Source organism: Uloborus diversus, unplaced genomic scaffold (genome assembly GCF_026930045.1).
Source record: "Uloborus diversus isolate 005 unplaced genomic scaffold, Udiv.v.3.1 scaffold_631, whole genome shotgun sequence".
In the NCBI taxonomy this organism is placed as follows: Eukaryota; Metazoa; Arthropoda; class Arachnida; order Araneae; family Uloboridae; genus Uloborus; species Uloborus diversus.
The window spans coordinates 96,239-114,726 of record NW_026558826.1 but is presented as its reverse complement, the minus strand read 5'-3'; the positions used below and the strand labels follow the sequence as shown (position 1 = coordinate 114,726).

The following is an 18,488-nucleotide window of genomic DNA, read 5'->3' as shown; positions in this document are numbered from 1 at the left end:
CCACGTCGAACGAACTCAGACTTTGCGAAAAATTGCTTCTCGTGTTTGTAATTTCAATCTTTTTGCATCTTGCAAATATTTAAATATATTCACTAATCGGATGTTATTTTTCATATTTGCTACCGTAGATTAGCATATTTTATGTTTAATTTCAGTAAAATATAAGTTTAATTTATGGGAAACATGACAACATTAAACTTAATTCGCGAAAATTTGCTTCCCTTGTTTGAGATTTCAATCCTTTTGCATTTTGTAAATATTTTTATATTTTTGGCAATTAGTAGTTATTTTGACACTGCTACATCAGATTAGCTTATTTTATTTTTTTATTTTAATAACTAAAGAGTTTAAAGAATTTATTACCTTATTTATGTGCTTATTTATTTTTGCAATTTTGAATGATTATCTTTACCTAATTTTTGGTCATAACAGATTTTTTTTTAAAAAAATTTAAATTTCAGCAGTTGAGCACCTAACAAATTGACTTAAAGTTTGTATTTTAAATATAAAGTTTATTTATATAATTTTATTTATAAGTACATCATTTTTTTTTATGTCTGCTAAAATAAATAAGGTGTATAACAGGGGTGGTTGTGTTATGATTATTCACTTGAAATCCAGTAGTAGTTCGTTTTTATGCATTTACCTCCTTACATCTCAAATTTTCCCCCTTTTCCTCAAATGTTCAAAATTACTACTTTATTAAGGTTGTGGGTACTTGGAGCTTACTGAAAGAGGCTTTAATCAGCAAAGGGGGTAGATAGCTTAAGGAGGGTCATTCATCTTCATTTGGATCTAATAAATTGACCAGTACCAGCCTAGCTAGGCCCAGTGCCTGTTGCTGGTTATCAACAGGCACTGGGCATGGTATTTCTCTGCAGAATATTTTGACTTAATAAACTATTTTATGAATTGTATGCATAGCAAAAGTTATTGTTGTACATTTGTATATTCAAGTAATAGGGGTCTTAGTTTTAAAAATTATTCCCCCCCCCCCCCCGCCCCATTTTGCTCTTTGAAACTTTCAGGTAATTTTTTATGAACTCACAAATCACAATTACACCTGAATATTATTGCCTTTCTAAATTTAAATTCTAATTTCAACAGTAACCCATTTTTTCCCAAAATAAAACTACTTTTGTCATAATACATGTGAACTTCTTTTGAATCTTTTCAATTTCGAAATATGGCTCTATAAATCTGAACTTGCACATTAATTGTCTATTGCAAGTTAATCAATGAAAGCTGAATAGGCTCAAGTTTGCATTCAGAGTATTTATCACTGCTTAAGCTGCTTTTGTATATTTTGAGGTGTAGAGACTGGACTGTGGACTTTCATAAACTTTTCTTACTTCCTAATTTTTAAATTTACTCGAGGACAGTTGAAATGCCTTATTGGCTGAACAGCTAATAAATACATATGAATAATTGATTTGCATACTTATAAATGATTTGCAAACCTAATATTTTTAGAACTTAATAGTGCAAACTGAAATAACTTTCTGGGTAGTGTTTTTGTCCTAACCGCCCTTATATTGTAATAAAACACTGTATAGCTATTGGAAATAAATGTTGAAACCGGGGGGGGGGGGGGGGAGTGACTTCAAAACTCCTCTCTGGCAATGCCATTGAACTTGGGTTTGGAACTTTCTTCCCATAAAAGTTAAAAGCACTTATGAAAGGGGTTTTTTTTAAGTATTAATTTGCTGATTCTAGAAAATATACAAACCTCTGACTGCTGGAACCTTTGAAAAACCTCAAAATTAAACCTCTTGGTATCTACTTCTCTTTATGACCGAACTTTTCAAACATTTTAAGAAAGACTTTCAACGGAGTAGATCTTTCATCAAAGCGTCTCTCATTGTAGAAAAAACAATTTTGTTTTTCTATACTTTTTTGTATTATTGCCTTATTTCTATGTGTTTGTAGTAAATGAAATCTGCATACGATATTTTTAGTACAAATTTATGATATTGCCTTGAAAACAAAATTTTTTACCTTGAAAAGTACTTGAAAAGTGCTTGAATTTTTTTCTGCCTAAAGGGTATGAACCCTGAACTCGAATTTTTTAACCCGTATTCCATCACGATTCATGTAGTTATTTCTGCTGGTGCTGCCATCTATTTTTTTTTTGAAAGTAAAAGGTTTGTAAATAGTATCTAAAAAGGTTAGAAATGTATAGAACTTGTACTTTTATACCTAAGAGAGGAAAAATTTGACCTGAGAGACTCTCGGGCTTAATTCCCTTCACCAAAAATGGCAGCCCGAGTGACGCTCGGGCATAGACTTCAAAGTGTTAAATGTCCTCGATTTAAAAAAAAAAAAATCAAACTTGCATATCAATATATTTTAAGTTCCTCTATTGCCATACATAACCTGTCACTTTTTAAGATTATAAAGTTTTATTGAATGCCTAGAAAAATACTTGACAAATTATCCTAAAACTTTAGGGAAGTAAAGAACAGGTATTTCAACCATGATTTTGTCACAAAAAAAAGTAACTCACCACAAATTTATGTTGTGTGTTATGGAGGGGGGGATGGGACAACCCTGTGAAAAAGTAATGCTTAAAATAATATTAAGATAAAGTCGCTTTGTAAGGTCAGTTAAACTGTTTGTGTTGATTTGTATGAGAAAAACATGTGTATTTGAAGAATTGTAGAGATTTTTTTAAGAAACACAAAACTGTTAAACTTTTTGGGGTACAACAAGCTGAGTGTTCTATTTAATACACTGTCCCTTTCAAGAAACTTAACAAACTACGGTAGAAACTGTATCATTCAGTAACTATGTAAAAGTGCTTGGTATTTGCCAAACTATGAGTATTTTTACTAAATGTTTAACTGCATGCACCAATGTTGCCAAATTTTCTTTTGAATAATTTGTGAGCAAAATGTGCAGAACTGTTACAAAAATCCGAAAGAATAAGCATAAAATTTGTTCAGAAATAACTGACGGACTGAGTTAAAATTTAAGTTGTTTTCAAAAAAAAAAAAAGAGAGAGAGAGAGAGATAGTGAATTCTGCTATACAGTTATGGTTATAATTAGTAATTTATGTAGGCTGTCTAACAAGAACTAAAAGCAAAGGTTAACAAAGCAACACTTGACATTAAGGAGACTGAAAGCAGAACCCTTTTAAAAGAGACACTTAGCAGGAATACTTTTTCTACATAATCTTCATAAATCAGCATCTCTTTACTGTTCCTTCTTGTGACAGTCTATACTGGTGTACATTTGTTCAAAATACTAATGATATAGAGAATATCTAATACATTGTTGCCTCAGAGCAACAGTAAGATATCTTACATTTGCTCTGAGGCAACGATGTATGCTTTATGTGTAATTATCACTAGGGCTTTGGAGTCAGAAGAAAGAAGAGCAACTCTAACTCCAAGAGTTTTAGAGCCTTCGACTAATTCACTCCAAAATCAGCCTGACTCCAACTCTGTCTCCCCAAGAACTATCATAGATACAGACTTTGAGGGAAAAGGACCGACTCCAATTTTTGAAATTTTAATTCTTCGACTCTGGACTCTACAGCCACAATTATCACATTCAAATTTGTTCTTTTTCCTTGTTTATATTAATAGTAAATTAACTACTCTCATCAGTGTTGAAATTGTCCTCAGTGTCTAATGAAGAAAAACAATTTAAAATTCTGATTCAGTTTCAAAGTTTTTTTTTATGTCTAGGAAAAACTTATGAAAAAATCTTTTACATCGAATGAGTAAAAGTTGTCACATTGTAAGAGAAAGTTTAAAAAGAAAAAATAATTTAGCTTTTTTGAAACATAACCAACCATGTGAAGTACTTCTTCAAAAAAGTACTACTTAAAATTCAAAATTGTTGCTTTGAAATGATGATGTAATGTATATTACTAAATTGTTGTTATGTTTTTTTTTTTTTTTTTTTAGGTTACATATTTTTTGGGGAGTTCCTTAGCAATGTCATCATGCATTTGGATATTTTATGGTGCTGGTGAACAATTTTGTACTTATGAGATTTATGGTGTAGCTGCGCTCATTGGTGTTGCTGGTTCAACCCTTTTGATAATTTCTCTTTCAATTACTTCAGATCTTATTGCAAATAGCACAGTAAGTTAACACACAATTTCTTTAATTATACAGAGTTCTAAAGATGCACCAAATATTCAGTTGGTACTCAACATACTGCATATTTGGCAGTCGAACCAAATATTCGGTTCAGCCGCATATTTCAGTGTTTGGCAACCAAACAGTAAACGAATCTAAATGTTCAATAATCAGTAAAAAAAAACTATTTTTTGTACATTATATGAAAGTTACAACATAGTACTACACTACAAAGTTAATAAAAATGCGTTCTTATTAATTTTATCACATTCAAAGTGTAATTAATTTAATTACACTTTGAATGTGAATTAATTGAACTTTTTTAATTTATTGTAAGAGAAAACACTCAAATGTTACATTTAAATTTTGTTGCTTTTTAATTTTTCTTGAATCTCATGACACATTACATTTGCCTAACTATTACAATTTAATTTAAACATGACACAGTAGCCAGGAAAAAAAGTCATAATATTAAGTAGTAGTAAACATATAAAGTCAATTTATTATTCTACTTAACTTTAACTGTTATTTGCTTTTAATTTTTACTCCATATGAACTATATTAAATGTTGTTTAAAAACAACCTAATTGAAATTAATCATTGTAATCAAAGTTTAGTAACCCTTTTCACTCAAAGACAAAAAATTAAAATATTTGGCAATGTTTGAATTTCATTTCTCAATTTTAATGATGATAAAATCATTTACCAGTTACCAAGAGGACTAAAAATAACCAACATACTTGAATAAGTTGTAATTTAATGATGTTTTAAGCAATTCGGTTTTGTATCTGAAGTAAATGCAAGATTACTCATTACATAACATGTTAGTATGTTTGCCAGTTGTCAAGTCATAAATAAGGGTAGAAATTAACTATCCGTTTATGCAGGATTACAAATAAACATAAACTAAATTAGCCATTTACTATATAAATTTGTTTTTTCTTTTGCAATGATTTATTTTAAAGTAATAAATATACTTAATGTGTGTAGAGAAATGTATGATGTTAAACAGAAACACATTTACCTTTCCTTAAATAGATAAATATTTTCTATTTTAAAATGGTGTAAAATTCAAATGTTATAGTTTTAAAAAATTTTGACGAAATATTCGGTATTCGCCGGAATATTTGGATCGAATTTTAACCAAATATTTCGTATTCATTATTCAACAAAATATGATATTCGGTGCACCCCTTAAAATTTACATAATTAACTCTTCAAGTCCTCAAATAGCCAAAGTCTATTAAAGATTCAGAGAAACCACATGCAGTCCTTAAAGGATTAATCCTTATAAACCAGTTTATGCGATTTTTTATTCGGGGGTGAATCTTTTCCGGAGCTTTGCCAGAGTTCCAGGGTTTATTAATTGATGAATCCTGAATTTATATTTAGAAAAACTTTTGAATACTTTTCCACATCTTCTTAATTTTGTGGAAAATGGCATTCAGTAGAGATACAATTTAATACTTTAAATCAGGGGTTCTCAAACGGTAAGTTGTCCTGTGACCCCCAGGGAGGTCACAGGATGTACCAAGGGGGTCGCAAGATGTGGAAGAAAAGTTTAAAGAAAATTATTGCTGTGTTTTATTAAAAACACAGTAATAGGTCAATAACTGTCATAAAACTACTGCAAGATTAAAAAATCAGTAAGGTCTACTAATTTCTCTTATTATAAAAAAATTCAAAAGACAAAAATTCATTTTTTTTTTACTAGTTACTTGTGTTTCTAAGGATAAAACTTAACCATTTATGTAGGTTTTTAGTTATTGTTTTAGGGTTTAGATAGAGTTAAAACTTTGGGGATTCGCCAAAATATTTAGTCTGAAACAGGCACGTGTCCAGATTTTCATAAAGGGAGGGGTTTTAATCTTACCTGTGTGTGTGGGGGGGGGGGGATTCAACCCCTCACAACCTTTAGTTTTACGACAAATTGTCAATTCCAGTATGGCGTTTATACACCTGTAAGTATTGCTGCCCCCTCCCCTTCCCCTAGAAGGATAATTCTGGCAGGTAACCAAAGTATTCCTTTATTTTACAGGTTCACTTTAACCAAACCGTGTTTGTTTCTTTTGAATTAAACCTGTTTACTATGCGGTTTATTGCAACAAGAATTAAAAACTCTCACAAATTATTTTTATAATGTAGAATGTACAGTAGACCCTCGTTTTACGCGGTTTCGGTTATACACGGTTTAAGATTTGACACCTTTATTTTATTTTACGCGGATGAGTTTCGGTTTTATGTGGATGCGGCAATGCAAACAGATAAAATTTTTCCCTCTTTCAAATCCAAACTCCTAAACATTGCAGATTACGCGTAATCAACTGCATTTTGGCGTGCTAATAATCGAGCTTGGGCCACTGGAGACATTTTATACGATTGGTTCCAGAGCTCTTTCCAGAAGTAAAGTTATTAAACTCACACAGTTCAGAACTCACTGGAAGAAGAGCTTTCAGGAGTGACAAAGGAGGTCAAAATCAACCAGGATACCGACGTCGGTGACACATAACCAAAAACGTTCACAATGAATTTTTTGAGCCATTCCTAGACAATAGATCTATTTGATTTGTTAGTGAAGCAAGATGCTACCATGGAAATGACGCAAGTGATCATGGCTATGTTAATGCTCTGCAAAGAATAAAGGAGAAAAAAGTCTTAATGGCTGCCAAAAGACTATCATAGCCAGCTTCTCTTTAGAAACAGGACACGAAATTTATTTGTGTTCTTTATGCATGTTGTGCATAGAAATCTATATAAGTACACATTAAACTTATTATACAATTAGTCATCACTAGAATGAAGTTTTTTTTATCCACGGGAACTAACCCCTTTTTTAACACTACTATTAGGTCTCAATTTACGCGGTTTTCGATTTACGCGACATTTCCGTTGGACCTAACCCCCCCGCGTAAATCGATCTTTCTGATTGTTTAGTGAAAGAAATTCTATCTTGGAAATGACGCAAGTGATCATGGATGCGTTAATGCTCTGCAAAGAATTACAGAGAAAAATTCTTGATGACTTCCAAAAAAAATCATAGCCAGCTCATCTTTATAAACAGGACACGAAATTAATTATGCATGTTGTGTATAAAAGTCGATATAAGTATACATTAAACTTATTATATAATTAGTCATCACTGGAATGAAGTATTTTGTTATCTAGCGAACCAAACCCCTAATTTAACACTAGTATTAGGTCTCAATTAATGCGGCATTTTCGTGGAACGCAACCCCCGCGTAAAATGAAGGTCTACTGTACATCAGATTTTATGTTCTGAAATAATGCTTAATACGTTCTTACTTGTAAACTAAACAAGAACGAGCTTTTTGTAGATGGAAATTACATTACTAAACACAATCGCCAATACATTTTCATAGCTCAGCATATGCCAAATTCATCATTACTTCCTTACAATAAGCAATATTAATGCTTTGTATTGGTAGCTCATTCAGCGGTTCTACCACTACAGTGTTTCGAAAATATTATTTCAGTCGATAAAGCTTTAACAATTGTAAATTACATAACATTTGACTGGAATGTAAAACTTTTCAAGTTAAAAAAGAAGAAAGAAATGTAAGCGTTTAGGTCCAACTGAGTTGAATAAGAGAAAAAAAATACAGAATTACTGAGTTAAATTACAGAAAAACTTCAGAGAGAAAGGGAGGGGGGGAAGCGCTAAACGCAGACTTTCACATTAAAGTTAATTTAAGTCAATCACTTTCTTCATTTGACATATATTTGTTTCCCCAATGGGAGGGGTTTAACCCCTAAAACCCTCCCCTTGGACACGGCTCTGGTCTGAAAAGGGGTTCGCAATGTCTAAAAGTTTGAGAACCCTTGCTTGAAAAAATACGGCATAAAATGTGTTATAAATGCTTATTCTCTCCTAGAATGCTTCTTTATCATTTGTGATATTTTCTTTTCCCCTTATTTTGAATTGCTGTACATAAATTTAAAAAAAAAAAACTTAAATTTTTGAAAGGGGAGGAAATCTGGTTTTCTTATACCATTTTTTGAATATTCTATGTACTTTTTTTTCTGAGTTCATGTTGCACTTTTCTATGCTTTAAGACCACGGTCAGTTTTTCCTTTGTTTATTGCTATTTTGAGATTTAAATTTTGTACATTGCGTGTTTCACACAAAAGTAAATGTTTTACTTTATGGAAAGAATAATTCTGTTAGTTCAAATTCATTCTGCAACTCATATAAACTTAATTTTTTTTAGACAAGCTCTGCTTTTGTTTTTGGATGTATGAGCTTCGTTGATAAACTTTCAAATGGCGTTGCTCTTGTTATCATTCAAGATGTCCATCCATGCATGTAAGTTTAATGGATTTATTTCAACTCCATCTTCTAAATTCTTTGTAGTTTACAAATTAGTATTACAAATTACTATAGTTTTTTATTTTTACTTTATTTCATACTAGTGGTACCCGCACGACTTTGCCCGTAATAGAAAAATTAAAAGGTTTTTTTTGGTTCCCCTGTGTATTTACAAATAATGTATGGTGAATTTTCTCGCCAGTTGGCTTGTACCCATGTTATGGTTCCACACATGATAATTTCGTATCGCGCCAATTGGCTTGTACCCATGTTACAGTTGCATGTTATGATAGTTTCGTAATTTACTCGTCCATCTTATGATAATTTTGTTCTTAAAATTGGAATAGAAAAAGAACCACATCGAATTTTCGAAAAATCTCTTTGAGGTGCACACTCCCATGCTACAAACTAACTTTGTGTCAAATTTCATGAAAATCGGCCAAACGGTCTGGGCACTATGCATGTCTCAGAGATCCAGACATCCTCTGAACATCCAGATAGAGATACTTTCAGCTTCATCATTAGTAAAGACCTTTAAATCAGGGTTGGCAAGGTTTTGGACCCTACAGTAAAAACTACCGTCCTGTCCAAAACCCTTGAGTCCAACACTATATTTTTAGGGAAATTGCATTTTGTGAGAAAACATCAAAAACAGGACAAAATGTATCAAAGTAATGTTTTATATTGAACACTTATTCAATGCGAACATTCAACTTATTATGCAGCTGATTTTAATCTAGTTACATAGGAGTTGAATTCTTGATTGAAATTTCAATTTGTTGCATGAGTTTATTTATTTACCTATTTATTTTGATAATAGTAACCAAATTTCTCTATGTTTATGCATGTGTGCAAATGAAAGCACTGTTGGCAAGGTTTTTAGCTTCCTGTTCAAAACCCTTGTGTTCAAAACTGTCCAAACCTATTTTTTGGGAAAATATATTTTGTGAGAAAATATCAGAACAAAATGTGTCAAAATTGTTTTTTTTTGACTATTTAATACATTTATTCAACCGGAACATTCAAATATAAATATATATGTAGCTTATTTATACAGCTGATTTTAATCTAGTTACATAGAAATTAAATTCTTTATTAAAAATTTAAATTTGTATGCATGAGGTTTTTTTTCCCATAAACCAAATTTTTCGACATTTATGCATGTGTTCAAAAGAAGGTGTTTAAAATATAGTGCAATAATTGACTTAAATGCAATAAATTACAATTTTTTGTAGTTACAGAATGTATTATATTAGAAATATGAACTAAAAAAAAGAATAGCACAAGTAATAAAATATAAGTGTTTAATCATCAGTTTATCGTTCTTTAATCTATGATTTAAAAAATAATTTTTTTTAAAATATCATGTAAAACTTATTTCAAAAGTCATTAAATCATTAAAAAAGACTTAAGTTTTTTTTTTTGCTCCTAAACATTGCACACATTTGCGTTATAAATGGAACTGAAATGAGTTGTCTTGGTAGTGTTTTGAATTTCTTTTCATAACTCTACCAACTGGTACATAAAAAAAAGTTTTTATGTAAAAGAGTTATATTGCCAATTTTTTAAAGATTTTTTAAGTGAACATTTTTGGGAAAAAATATGATCAAATACTCATTAATAACTATATTTATTCATTATGAATATTGCAGTAAATATGAATTGATTAGATTATACCCCTTTAGCTTAAGCATTCTTTTGAAAGTATATTTTTCAAATGAACATTTTGGAGAAAATTATTATCAAATACGCATTATATATATATATATATATAATTAAACCTCATTAATATATATATTTATGCATTACGAGTATTGCTCTAAATACGAATTGATTAGATTACACCCATTTAGCTTTAGAATACTTTTGAACAGTTTCAGACACTTTTGGACAGTTTTAGACTGTGAAAACCACCTGTCCTGTCCTAAACCCGTTTTGGACAGTCCAAAACCCAACCCTGATCTAAATTCTTTGTAGTTTACAAAGTAATATTACAAATCACTATATTTTTGAATTTTTACTTGATTTCATACTCAGTTATATTTTCTAGTTTCTTTGTTTTATACATTCTGCACCATAAAATGTATAGTAAGTCAGCAGAAAAAAATGTCAGCCAGGTGTGCAAGTTGATTTACTATGAACCAAATCTATTCTGATATCTTTTTTTTTTTGGAAAACTAACAATATCATGATGTATATCTATATACCAAGGTATTTTCCCAGACATTAGCTTGACATAGTACAGTTCTGTTGCTCAGTGCCGGATCTTGAATTTTTCTGAGCCGGGCAAAAATTTGGAATTGCCACTCTATTTACCTTCCCTGTAGCAGAAAGTAGTGTGACATACGTCACAGATTATTTTCTCCCTCTCTGCAGACAATTTTTCGTATAAATTGTTTACTACTTGTTATTTAACTTGTATACTTTTTATATTTACTTGGCTTTTTAGTTTTGCTGCTTTGCGCATCTATAGGCTTTTGGTGTGGTGTTTTCAATATTTTTCACTTTTATTATTATTATTATTATTATATGCATGTATACACACACACAGGTATGGCATGTGTGATATGGATTAAAGCGGCCGTTTTTGCCGCAGATAAATTTTGAGTGATAAAAGTTTTGTCACAGATCAATGAGGAATATTCTGCTATAGGGCTTGCCCTCCTTAAAGGTTTTGTATTGATTTTCAATAAAGAAAAAAACTCATAGAAATGGGTTGAATTTGCAGCCCCTAAAAGTTTCCACCAGGGTAAGGGCCCGGCTTGCTTCTCCCTAAATCCAGCACTAACGTAATGAAATGGTTAAGTATAAATTTAAGTCAGCATAATTATTTTGCAGGATGTTGCAGGTGAATTAAAATCTGTTCATTTTTACAAACTTTTGTAAAGCTCATTTAAATTATATGAATATAATTAAAGGATATTAATTTGTTATGCAATTTGAATGTAAAATTTATCTAAAACATTTTTGTTGCTCTTCATTAATTTGAATAATTAAATATATTGCCTCAGTGTAAATTATAACATTATGAGTAACTTTCGAAAATGAATATTTTATACTTGCAATTAACAAAAATATAAAAATTGTTATCATATCATTTATCACTGAAAAAATTGTACTGAGTATATGTTTTTATTTCAGATCATGTTGTGATGACTGCAAATGGTATTATAAGTATGTTCTAGTCTTTGCTTGTGGTGGGGCCGTTATACTTGGCTTAGTTGCATTGGGTTTCTTGCTTACACAATCTATTGGAGTGAGAAGGAATGAAGGTAATTTGTCACTAAATATGTGTAGGCAATATATTTTTCAAGTTTTCATTTTTTATGTTAAAATAAAATTTTTGGTCTAGGTTTATATGAAGCTACAGAAGACAACTAGAAAAATAGAAAACTTTCTTTCTCCTATTTCTTTGGACCATTCTTGAATCGCTGCTATACAAATGTATAGCATTTTTTATTGCCTAAAAAATAGCATTTTAATTCTATAAAAAATACTTAGGTGGTAAGTGGAGTTACAACAGTGTAACAAGAAATTCTGTTCAGAGCTAAACGAGCCTACCTTCCCATACATCATATCGACTTTCTAGTATATGATCAATCTTCTCAAAATTAGCTAAAATTGCAAATTATTTCAAACTTAACTTGTTAACCTTTTAAGTTGGTTTCAAGAAATAAAATATGCCTTGCTCATCTAAAGAAATAGATGCGTAGGAAATAAAGGAACAAATAAAATAGTAACACCTTTTAAACAAAGCAGCTAATATATTATTTCCATTTTTAAAAAAATCTTGAAATGATTTCAAAAAGAATTAAATTGAAACAAAAACATTATGTCAAAAAAAAAAAAAAAAGTTGTTTTCCCCCTGTTGCCAAAAAATTATTAAAAAAAAAGAATAAATGTACTTTCAAAAATAAATAAAAACAATAAAATGTCAACTTAACCCTCTGACAGTCCTGGGTAAGATGTGTGAAATTCTACCCTACGAAAATTTTTTGTAGTAACTTGCCATGTAAATCACATGCCTTACCTTCTATCAATGCCTAACTACCGCCCTGCGCTTTGGGCCGTTTGACAACAAACATTTAGCATCAGAAAAAAAGGTGTAAAACGCTCTTGAAAAGTGCTTGCTAGGGTGTGATAAGACGCTCAAAACCATCAGAGTTTAAAAAATAATTTTCATTATAAAAAAAAAAAAATCATCTGGGCAATTCCATGATAAGGTCAACCAGATAATCAAATTTTCAAAATTAAAATTTCTAAACAAATCAGATGTCATTTTAAAGGCAAAGAGTTGTATATTTTGAAATGCCTGTCTAAAATTTGATCACTTCAGTTATAAATAAGTTACAGGAGGTTAAACTAAGGTCAACATCTTAAGTATTTTCAAACCATATTTGGCGACTCTCGAAGAAATTATGTTTTTTCCAAAAAATATATACTAATATTATGAATTGAGATGAATAACCATTTAAAGGTTCAATGTGTTGCTGGTGATGTTGTAAAAATGTGTCAAAATATAATTCATTTCAATTTGTAAAAGAATTCCTCTGGGGTACATTAAGTGTTTTACGTCTGACACCAAAATGTGCATTTAATTATGCTGAGCCAATAATTTTAAAGCTACATACATGCATTTTTGGGTACAAAGCAAGATTTTCAATCTCATGGATCTAACATATTTTAATTTTGTAACAAGTGAATATTTTTTATTAAAATCTAGGTGTCGGACGTAAAAAAAAAATTATGTCCGACACCATTTACGTCCGACACGGTTACATTCCTTTAAACACATATGTTTTCAACTGTGTTTCTCTTTTTTTTTTTTTTTTGCCTTTAATTTCAAAGTTAAAGTGAAACATGCATGAAAAACAACTTAGTGACTTTACTGTGTACATTTACTGTGTATCCCTTTTGAGAAAAGGTGTGTTGAATGAACGTAATATAGTTGATTCAGATCAATTTTGGCAAATTTGCCAAAACTATAAGTGGAAAAAGATATTGGAAACACTAAATGTGACTGCATCAATGTAAAGTTGGCTAAGGAAGAACCATTATCAATATTCAACCCATATAAATCTTGATGGTTTTCTTTCAGGTAAGTTTCACAAATAACTAATCACCAGCTTTTGTAGCTGGACTATCATTTCCTACTATGTCATCATAGTTGTCTTGTAGTTCACTAATACAAATATTTCATCTTAGTTGTTTTTGATTTTCAAATCCTCACAGTTACAGGGGGAACCACTTACCCTATAGTGTGGGGACCTCTTATAGCCAAATTTTACGGCGTAAGTGGGGCCCCTCCTCTAAAAGTTTTTAATAATAATTTACTCAAAAATTCTGATTGCAGTATGCACCTTTTTAAGTTAACCTGTACATGAATGCTGACTGGGAAACACTTCTTTGAAAAATGCTGCTTAAACTTGCCAAAAAATATTTTTCAGATTTTTTTTTTTTTTTTTTTTTTGACTAAATTCTCTGACCTAGAAAAAAAATTCCACATAACCGAAATATGTGTAAAACTAATCACTGTGATGAACCATGACATAATCAATTTTTAAAAAAGTATAAAAACCATCTGGATTATGGATATTTCAGTTTTTGGGGGTGACCCGCTTACCCCAGTGTCCCACTTCCCCCAATCAACCCTACTTTTGAATTTACTTGGTAAATTGTGTTTCAGTATATGTAACCTATAATTTGCATATTTATAACTGTAATCATTGTTATGTATTTACATTTAAGAACAATAGTTTACATCCAATATGAACAATTTACGTCCAACACCAAGCTATAAATATTTTTTAAATAATTTTATTCCTTATAATATCATTTGAAAACTGTAAAATATGCTTCAATCATAAGTATACTTTAGAATTATGTTGCTTTTAAAATTAAAATGTAAGCCAATTCACAGACTTTTAATAATGTTTAAGCGAACCATCAGTTTCACTATTTGTGTGTTTACGTCCGACACCAACTCTTTAAATTTTTTTAATTTATACTTTATGGATCTATTTTGAAAAACTAACATGATTTTTTATTCAGTGGGATGTAGTACGTGTCTTGTAAATCAATTTGGTCATTTTGGAACAGTTTATACCTGGTAAATGGAATTAAAACTGAGAAATTTTTCTTCATTTTTTACGTCCGACACCATGGAATTGCCCATCTGCACTTATCTTTATGTTAAAACATAAAGGACTGAAAAAAAAAATAACATAAATTAAAACTTGAGAGTGAAAATGAAAACAATAATATCAACAATGATTATTTCACAGTAAAAACCATTGCTATAGAGTAGGAGTCAGTCTCATTTTGGGGTTAAGAAGTCAGAGTCGGGAGTCGAAGGTTTTTAATTCAAAGACTCTGAGTTCAAATCGGTCACTTTCATTCAAAATGCGCAACTCTGCCCATGTTTGCAGAGTCAGAGTCAGACTTATTTTGAGATAAAGGAGTCGGAGTCGAAGATGTTAAAATTCCAAGAATCGGAGTCAGTCATTTTCCCTCAGTGTCTAAATTGTGTTTAAAGCTACGGAGTCAGAGTCCGACTAATTTTTGGCTGCAGGAGTCAGAATCAATGGCCCTAAAATTCAAAGAGTCGGAGTCAGGAGTTGGTCATCAAGAGTTGTTTCCAACAAAATTTGTTTAAGGCAAATCCGTCTTTAAGTTGGGGATCTATAGTGACTTTTAGTTTCCCCGTGGGCCCTCTAAGTGATTTGAACTGTTCAAAATTGAACAGAAAATTGTTCCAATCAAAAAGATATTTTTATACATGTTCTCCATCGAGAGTTTTTTCTAACAAATTTTGTTTTAAGCAAATATGCCTCCACAACTTAGGGATTAATATTTGCCTTGAATTTCTCCATCGGCACTAATGTTACGTTTTTTTGTACTGTTCAAAATTGAATGAAAAATTGTTCAAATCAAAAAGTGAAATATGAGAACGAGGTGTCCTCCCCAGTATTTTTTAAGTAAAATGTTTTCTTGTTTGAATCAGACTTTTCATTTAAAAGTTATTCGGGGGGGGGGGGGGACAGATCGACAGACACGTTTTTCCCTTCTCAATGCCCTACTTTCTAATTTTTAATTTTTTGATATTAATATTATTATTGTTATTTTATTTTTTGACTTTTTTTTAAAAGATGCATTAAGCCTTTGTTCATGCAGTTTTCTTCTTTTTCTGACTTTTACTAGGAAAGAAAGCTAAAAATTAGACCTTTGTTTTGATGTATCATATAAGTATGCGAAGAGAAATTCCAACTTTGAGAACATTATTTAATAAATGGGAAAATGGAAAAAAGTGTGCACTATTTTTTCCTATTATATACTTTAATTTAAATTAAATATCTTTGCTATATTTGTTTTTCTTTCTTTAATTAATTTTCTCATGGTTTTTAAAATAGTGTTTTGTTTTTATCTTGTTTATAAATATAGCACTAGCAATTTCGATTCTTCTCTGAATCAAATTTATTTTATTCCATACACGCAATTAAGTGCAAAAACTGTTATGATGCTCATAGTCCTAAAAATTGTAAAATTCTTTTAATTTTAAGTTTTGAATTTAATGGCCTTTCAAAAGCACTGAATATAGCTCAAGGTTTTTAAAATTTCTATTGCTACCATATTGTAGTAACTTTCTCCAGCAGCTTCCCATCTTTTTGCATTCAACCTCAGAATTAATATGTATTGCTACATGATGCTGGAGTGGCGATGGGTTTTTCTAATGCAGGAGATTGAACCCGTGTTGTATGTCATAAACATCATAGGATGGCGTAGTATATTGGGCTAACCTGTAACTCCATTTGAAGACAGGCAATAATGTTATCTAAAAGTGCTGTTACCGTTACCAATATTTAATGAACAAATACTTGTGACCTCTATCGTAAATTTTTAAAAACAGCGGTTCAAACCACTTGACCTCATGGAACATTTCTCCTACAACTCCCTACATCCATAAACCCATAAGTTTTTTTACATTAATAAGAGGGGATTCTTTGCAACCCCAAAACACCCTTTCTGCTGTATTTTGGCCTTCATTTCATGCATGGAAAAATATGTATGTGGTTTAAAAATTACCATTCTCCGGGTTTGTGTTCAAAGATTGATTTGAGCATTGTCTTTAAAATTATTTTATAAAGCAGAAAATACTGAGGAGAAAGCAAATGGTCTATGAAAAATCATATGAGGTAGTGAGAAGCAAAGGGATGCAAGTGGCAAAATTAAAAATTTGGGAATAACCAGTACAAATGGTAGGTGAACTTCTCCTCTGTCTTCGGGCAAGAGATAGTACTAGTAGCCCTGGTAGGTGCTGCTGTATAGCATGATTTAGAAAAAAAAAATCAATAACACCCATATAGGCTGTTATTGATTTTTTTCAGAAATCAATCAAGAAAGATCAGATCACCAGAATCTGATCTTTAAACGCATTTTACTCAAAGTTTAAAATAGTCCACTTGCATCCCTTTGCTTCTCACTGCCTCATATATGTGTTTATTATTGATTTTGTTCATTGTATACAATGCAACTAAAAAAAATTTTCACCCAAAAACACAATTTTAACATATTCCAAGAAAATAAATACAAAAGCGTCATTGCCTTCCAAAACAAAGCGCTTGTAATGTGATGATAATCTGATAGAAAATTGAAATTAAAGGAAAAAGGGGGGGGGGATACAGGGCTGGATTTAGGGGAGGGCAGGTGGGGCTACTGCCCCGGGGCCTCCACAACAAAGGGGCCCCCACAATAATTTTTTTACAAAATATCCTAACTTTCATGGGTCGAAAATATCGGATATATACATACATATCAAAATATTCGGATATATATCAAAGTATCGGATATTTTCGAAAATATGATGATCTTTTCGAATCCTGATTAGGGGCCTCCACTCCTTCATTGCCCCGGGGCCTCCACACTTCCAAATCCGGCCCTGGGGGAATAAATTTAAAAAGAAACACAACATTATATTAAAGTGTGAGAGAAGTATTTTTTTATTTCCATTGCTGATTCTAAACTCACACAATATTTAAAAATAAAAAAAAAAATTATAATGTTTATTAGTTTCTTTTTCACATGTATTTCAACTTTTTGTCATCTAATGCTTGTGTGTTGAAACTTGCTCTTTGTGAACTACAAATTTAGCCCCATGTAGTTTTTTTTTTTTTTTTTTTTTTTTTGTAATAAAAATAAACTTATCACATTATCATTGACTTTGATATTATCTCTGCAAATCAATCTTAAAATATCTACTTTGAATTTCCTTTACAGAACAATTGCACAGGAATTCAATCATCAGAAATAACAGGAGATGGAGTGAAAGTGTATCAAAAGTTAAAGAATCAAAACCTCTGCTTCATAATGATGATTCTGATGGCTTGGAAACATAGGGGAACTTGAACTTATATTTAAAATGCTTTTCAGCTAAGTAGTTAAGCGATTTAGGTATGAACTAAAATGTAGGATGTGTATTTTAAGAAATTTGTGTGAACAGTATAACCTTGATTATCTAAAAGTTTCTGGTGACTGGAATTCATTCTTTAAAGATGTTCATTCTTTAAAGATAACCTTTTTCTCTCGAAAAAGCCTAATGTTGGTGCAAGGTTAACTAATATAAGTTTCACTTTCACAGATGTGCTCCAACTTTTTTAATCTGTATTACCAGTTCCATTGCATAGCATGCAGAACAATTCTTCAATAAGTCAAGTATCCACACTAGTCGTGTGCTAATTTATTGTTTCGCGGACACTAACGGGACAAATTTTTTTTTGTTCGCAACAGAGAGGTGCCCGCAGGACGGGGTTTAATAATGTTATTTGCATTGGAACTGGGGAATTAAAAATTGTCCGCATATGAAGGGTGTCCGCCTTTGAGGGATGTCCGTTAGGAGGGGTTTTACTGTATTATATACTGCCAAGGGTGCTTCCCCTCTAAGGGTAAGGGCGAACCTCCCTAAAGATTCCCCCCCCCCACCCCTCCAAATAAAAGAGATAACAACCCCCTTAAAAATTTAAATAGCGCAGTATGCGCCGTGACCCACCCCTCTAGGTGGGCACCTTGTATGCTG

General features: G+C 31.3%; 1 protein-coding gene across 1 annotated transcript in view; it reads left to right on the top strand.

Annotated features, from left to right (window-relative positions):
- Positions 1–526: 526 nt before the first annotated feature.
- Positions 527–18,488, top strand: part of LOC129233692 (major facilitator superfamily domain-containing protein 12-like) — a gene marked incomplete at its 5' end in the record, with an annotated part of 38,605 nt that continues 20,643 nt past the window's right edge. The window contains 4 exons of the mRNA XM_054867672.1: positions 527–574; positions 3,916–4,095; positions 8,322–8,416; positions 11,561–11,691. Of these exons, the coding sequence (XP_054723647.1) occupies positions 527–574; positions 3,916–4,095; positions 8,322–8,416; positions 11,561–11,691 (454 nt within the window). The remainder of the gene's footprint in view (positions 575–3,915; positions 4,096–8,321; positions 8,417–11,560; positions 11,692–18,488) is intronic.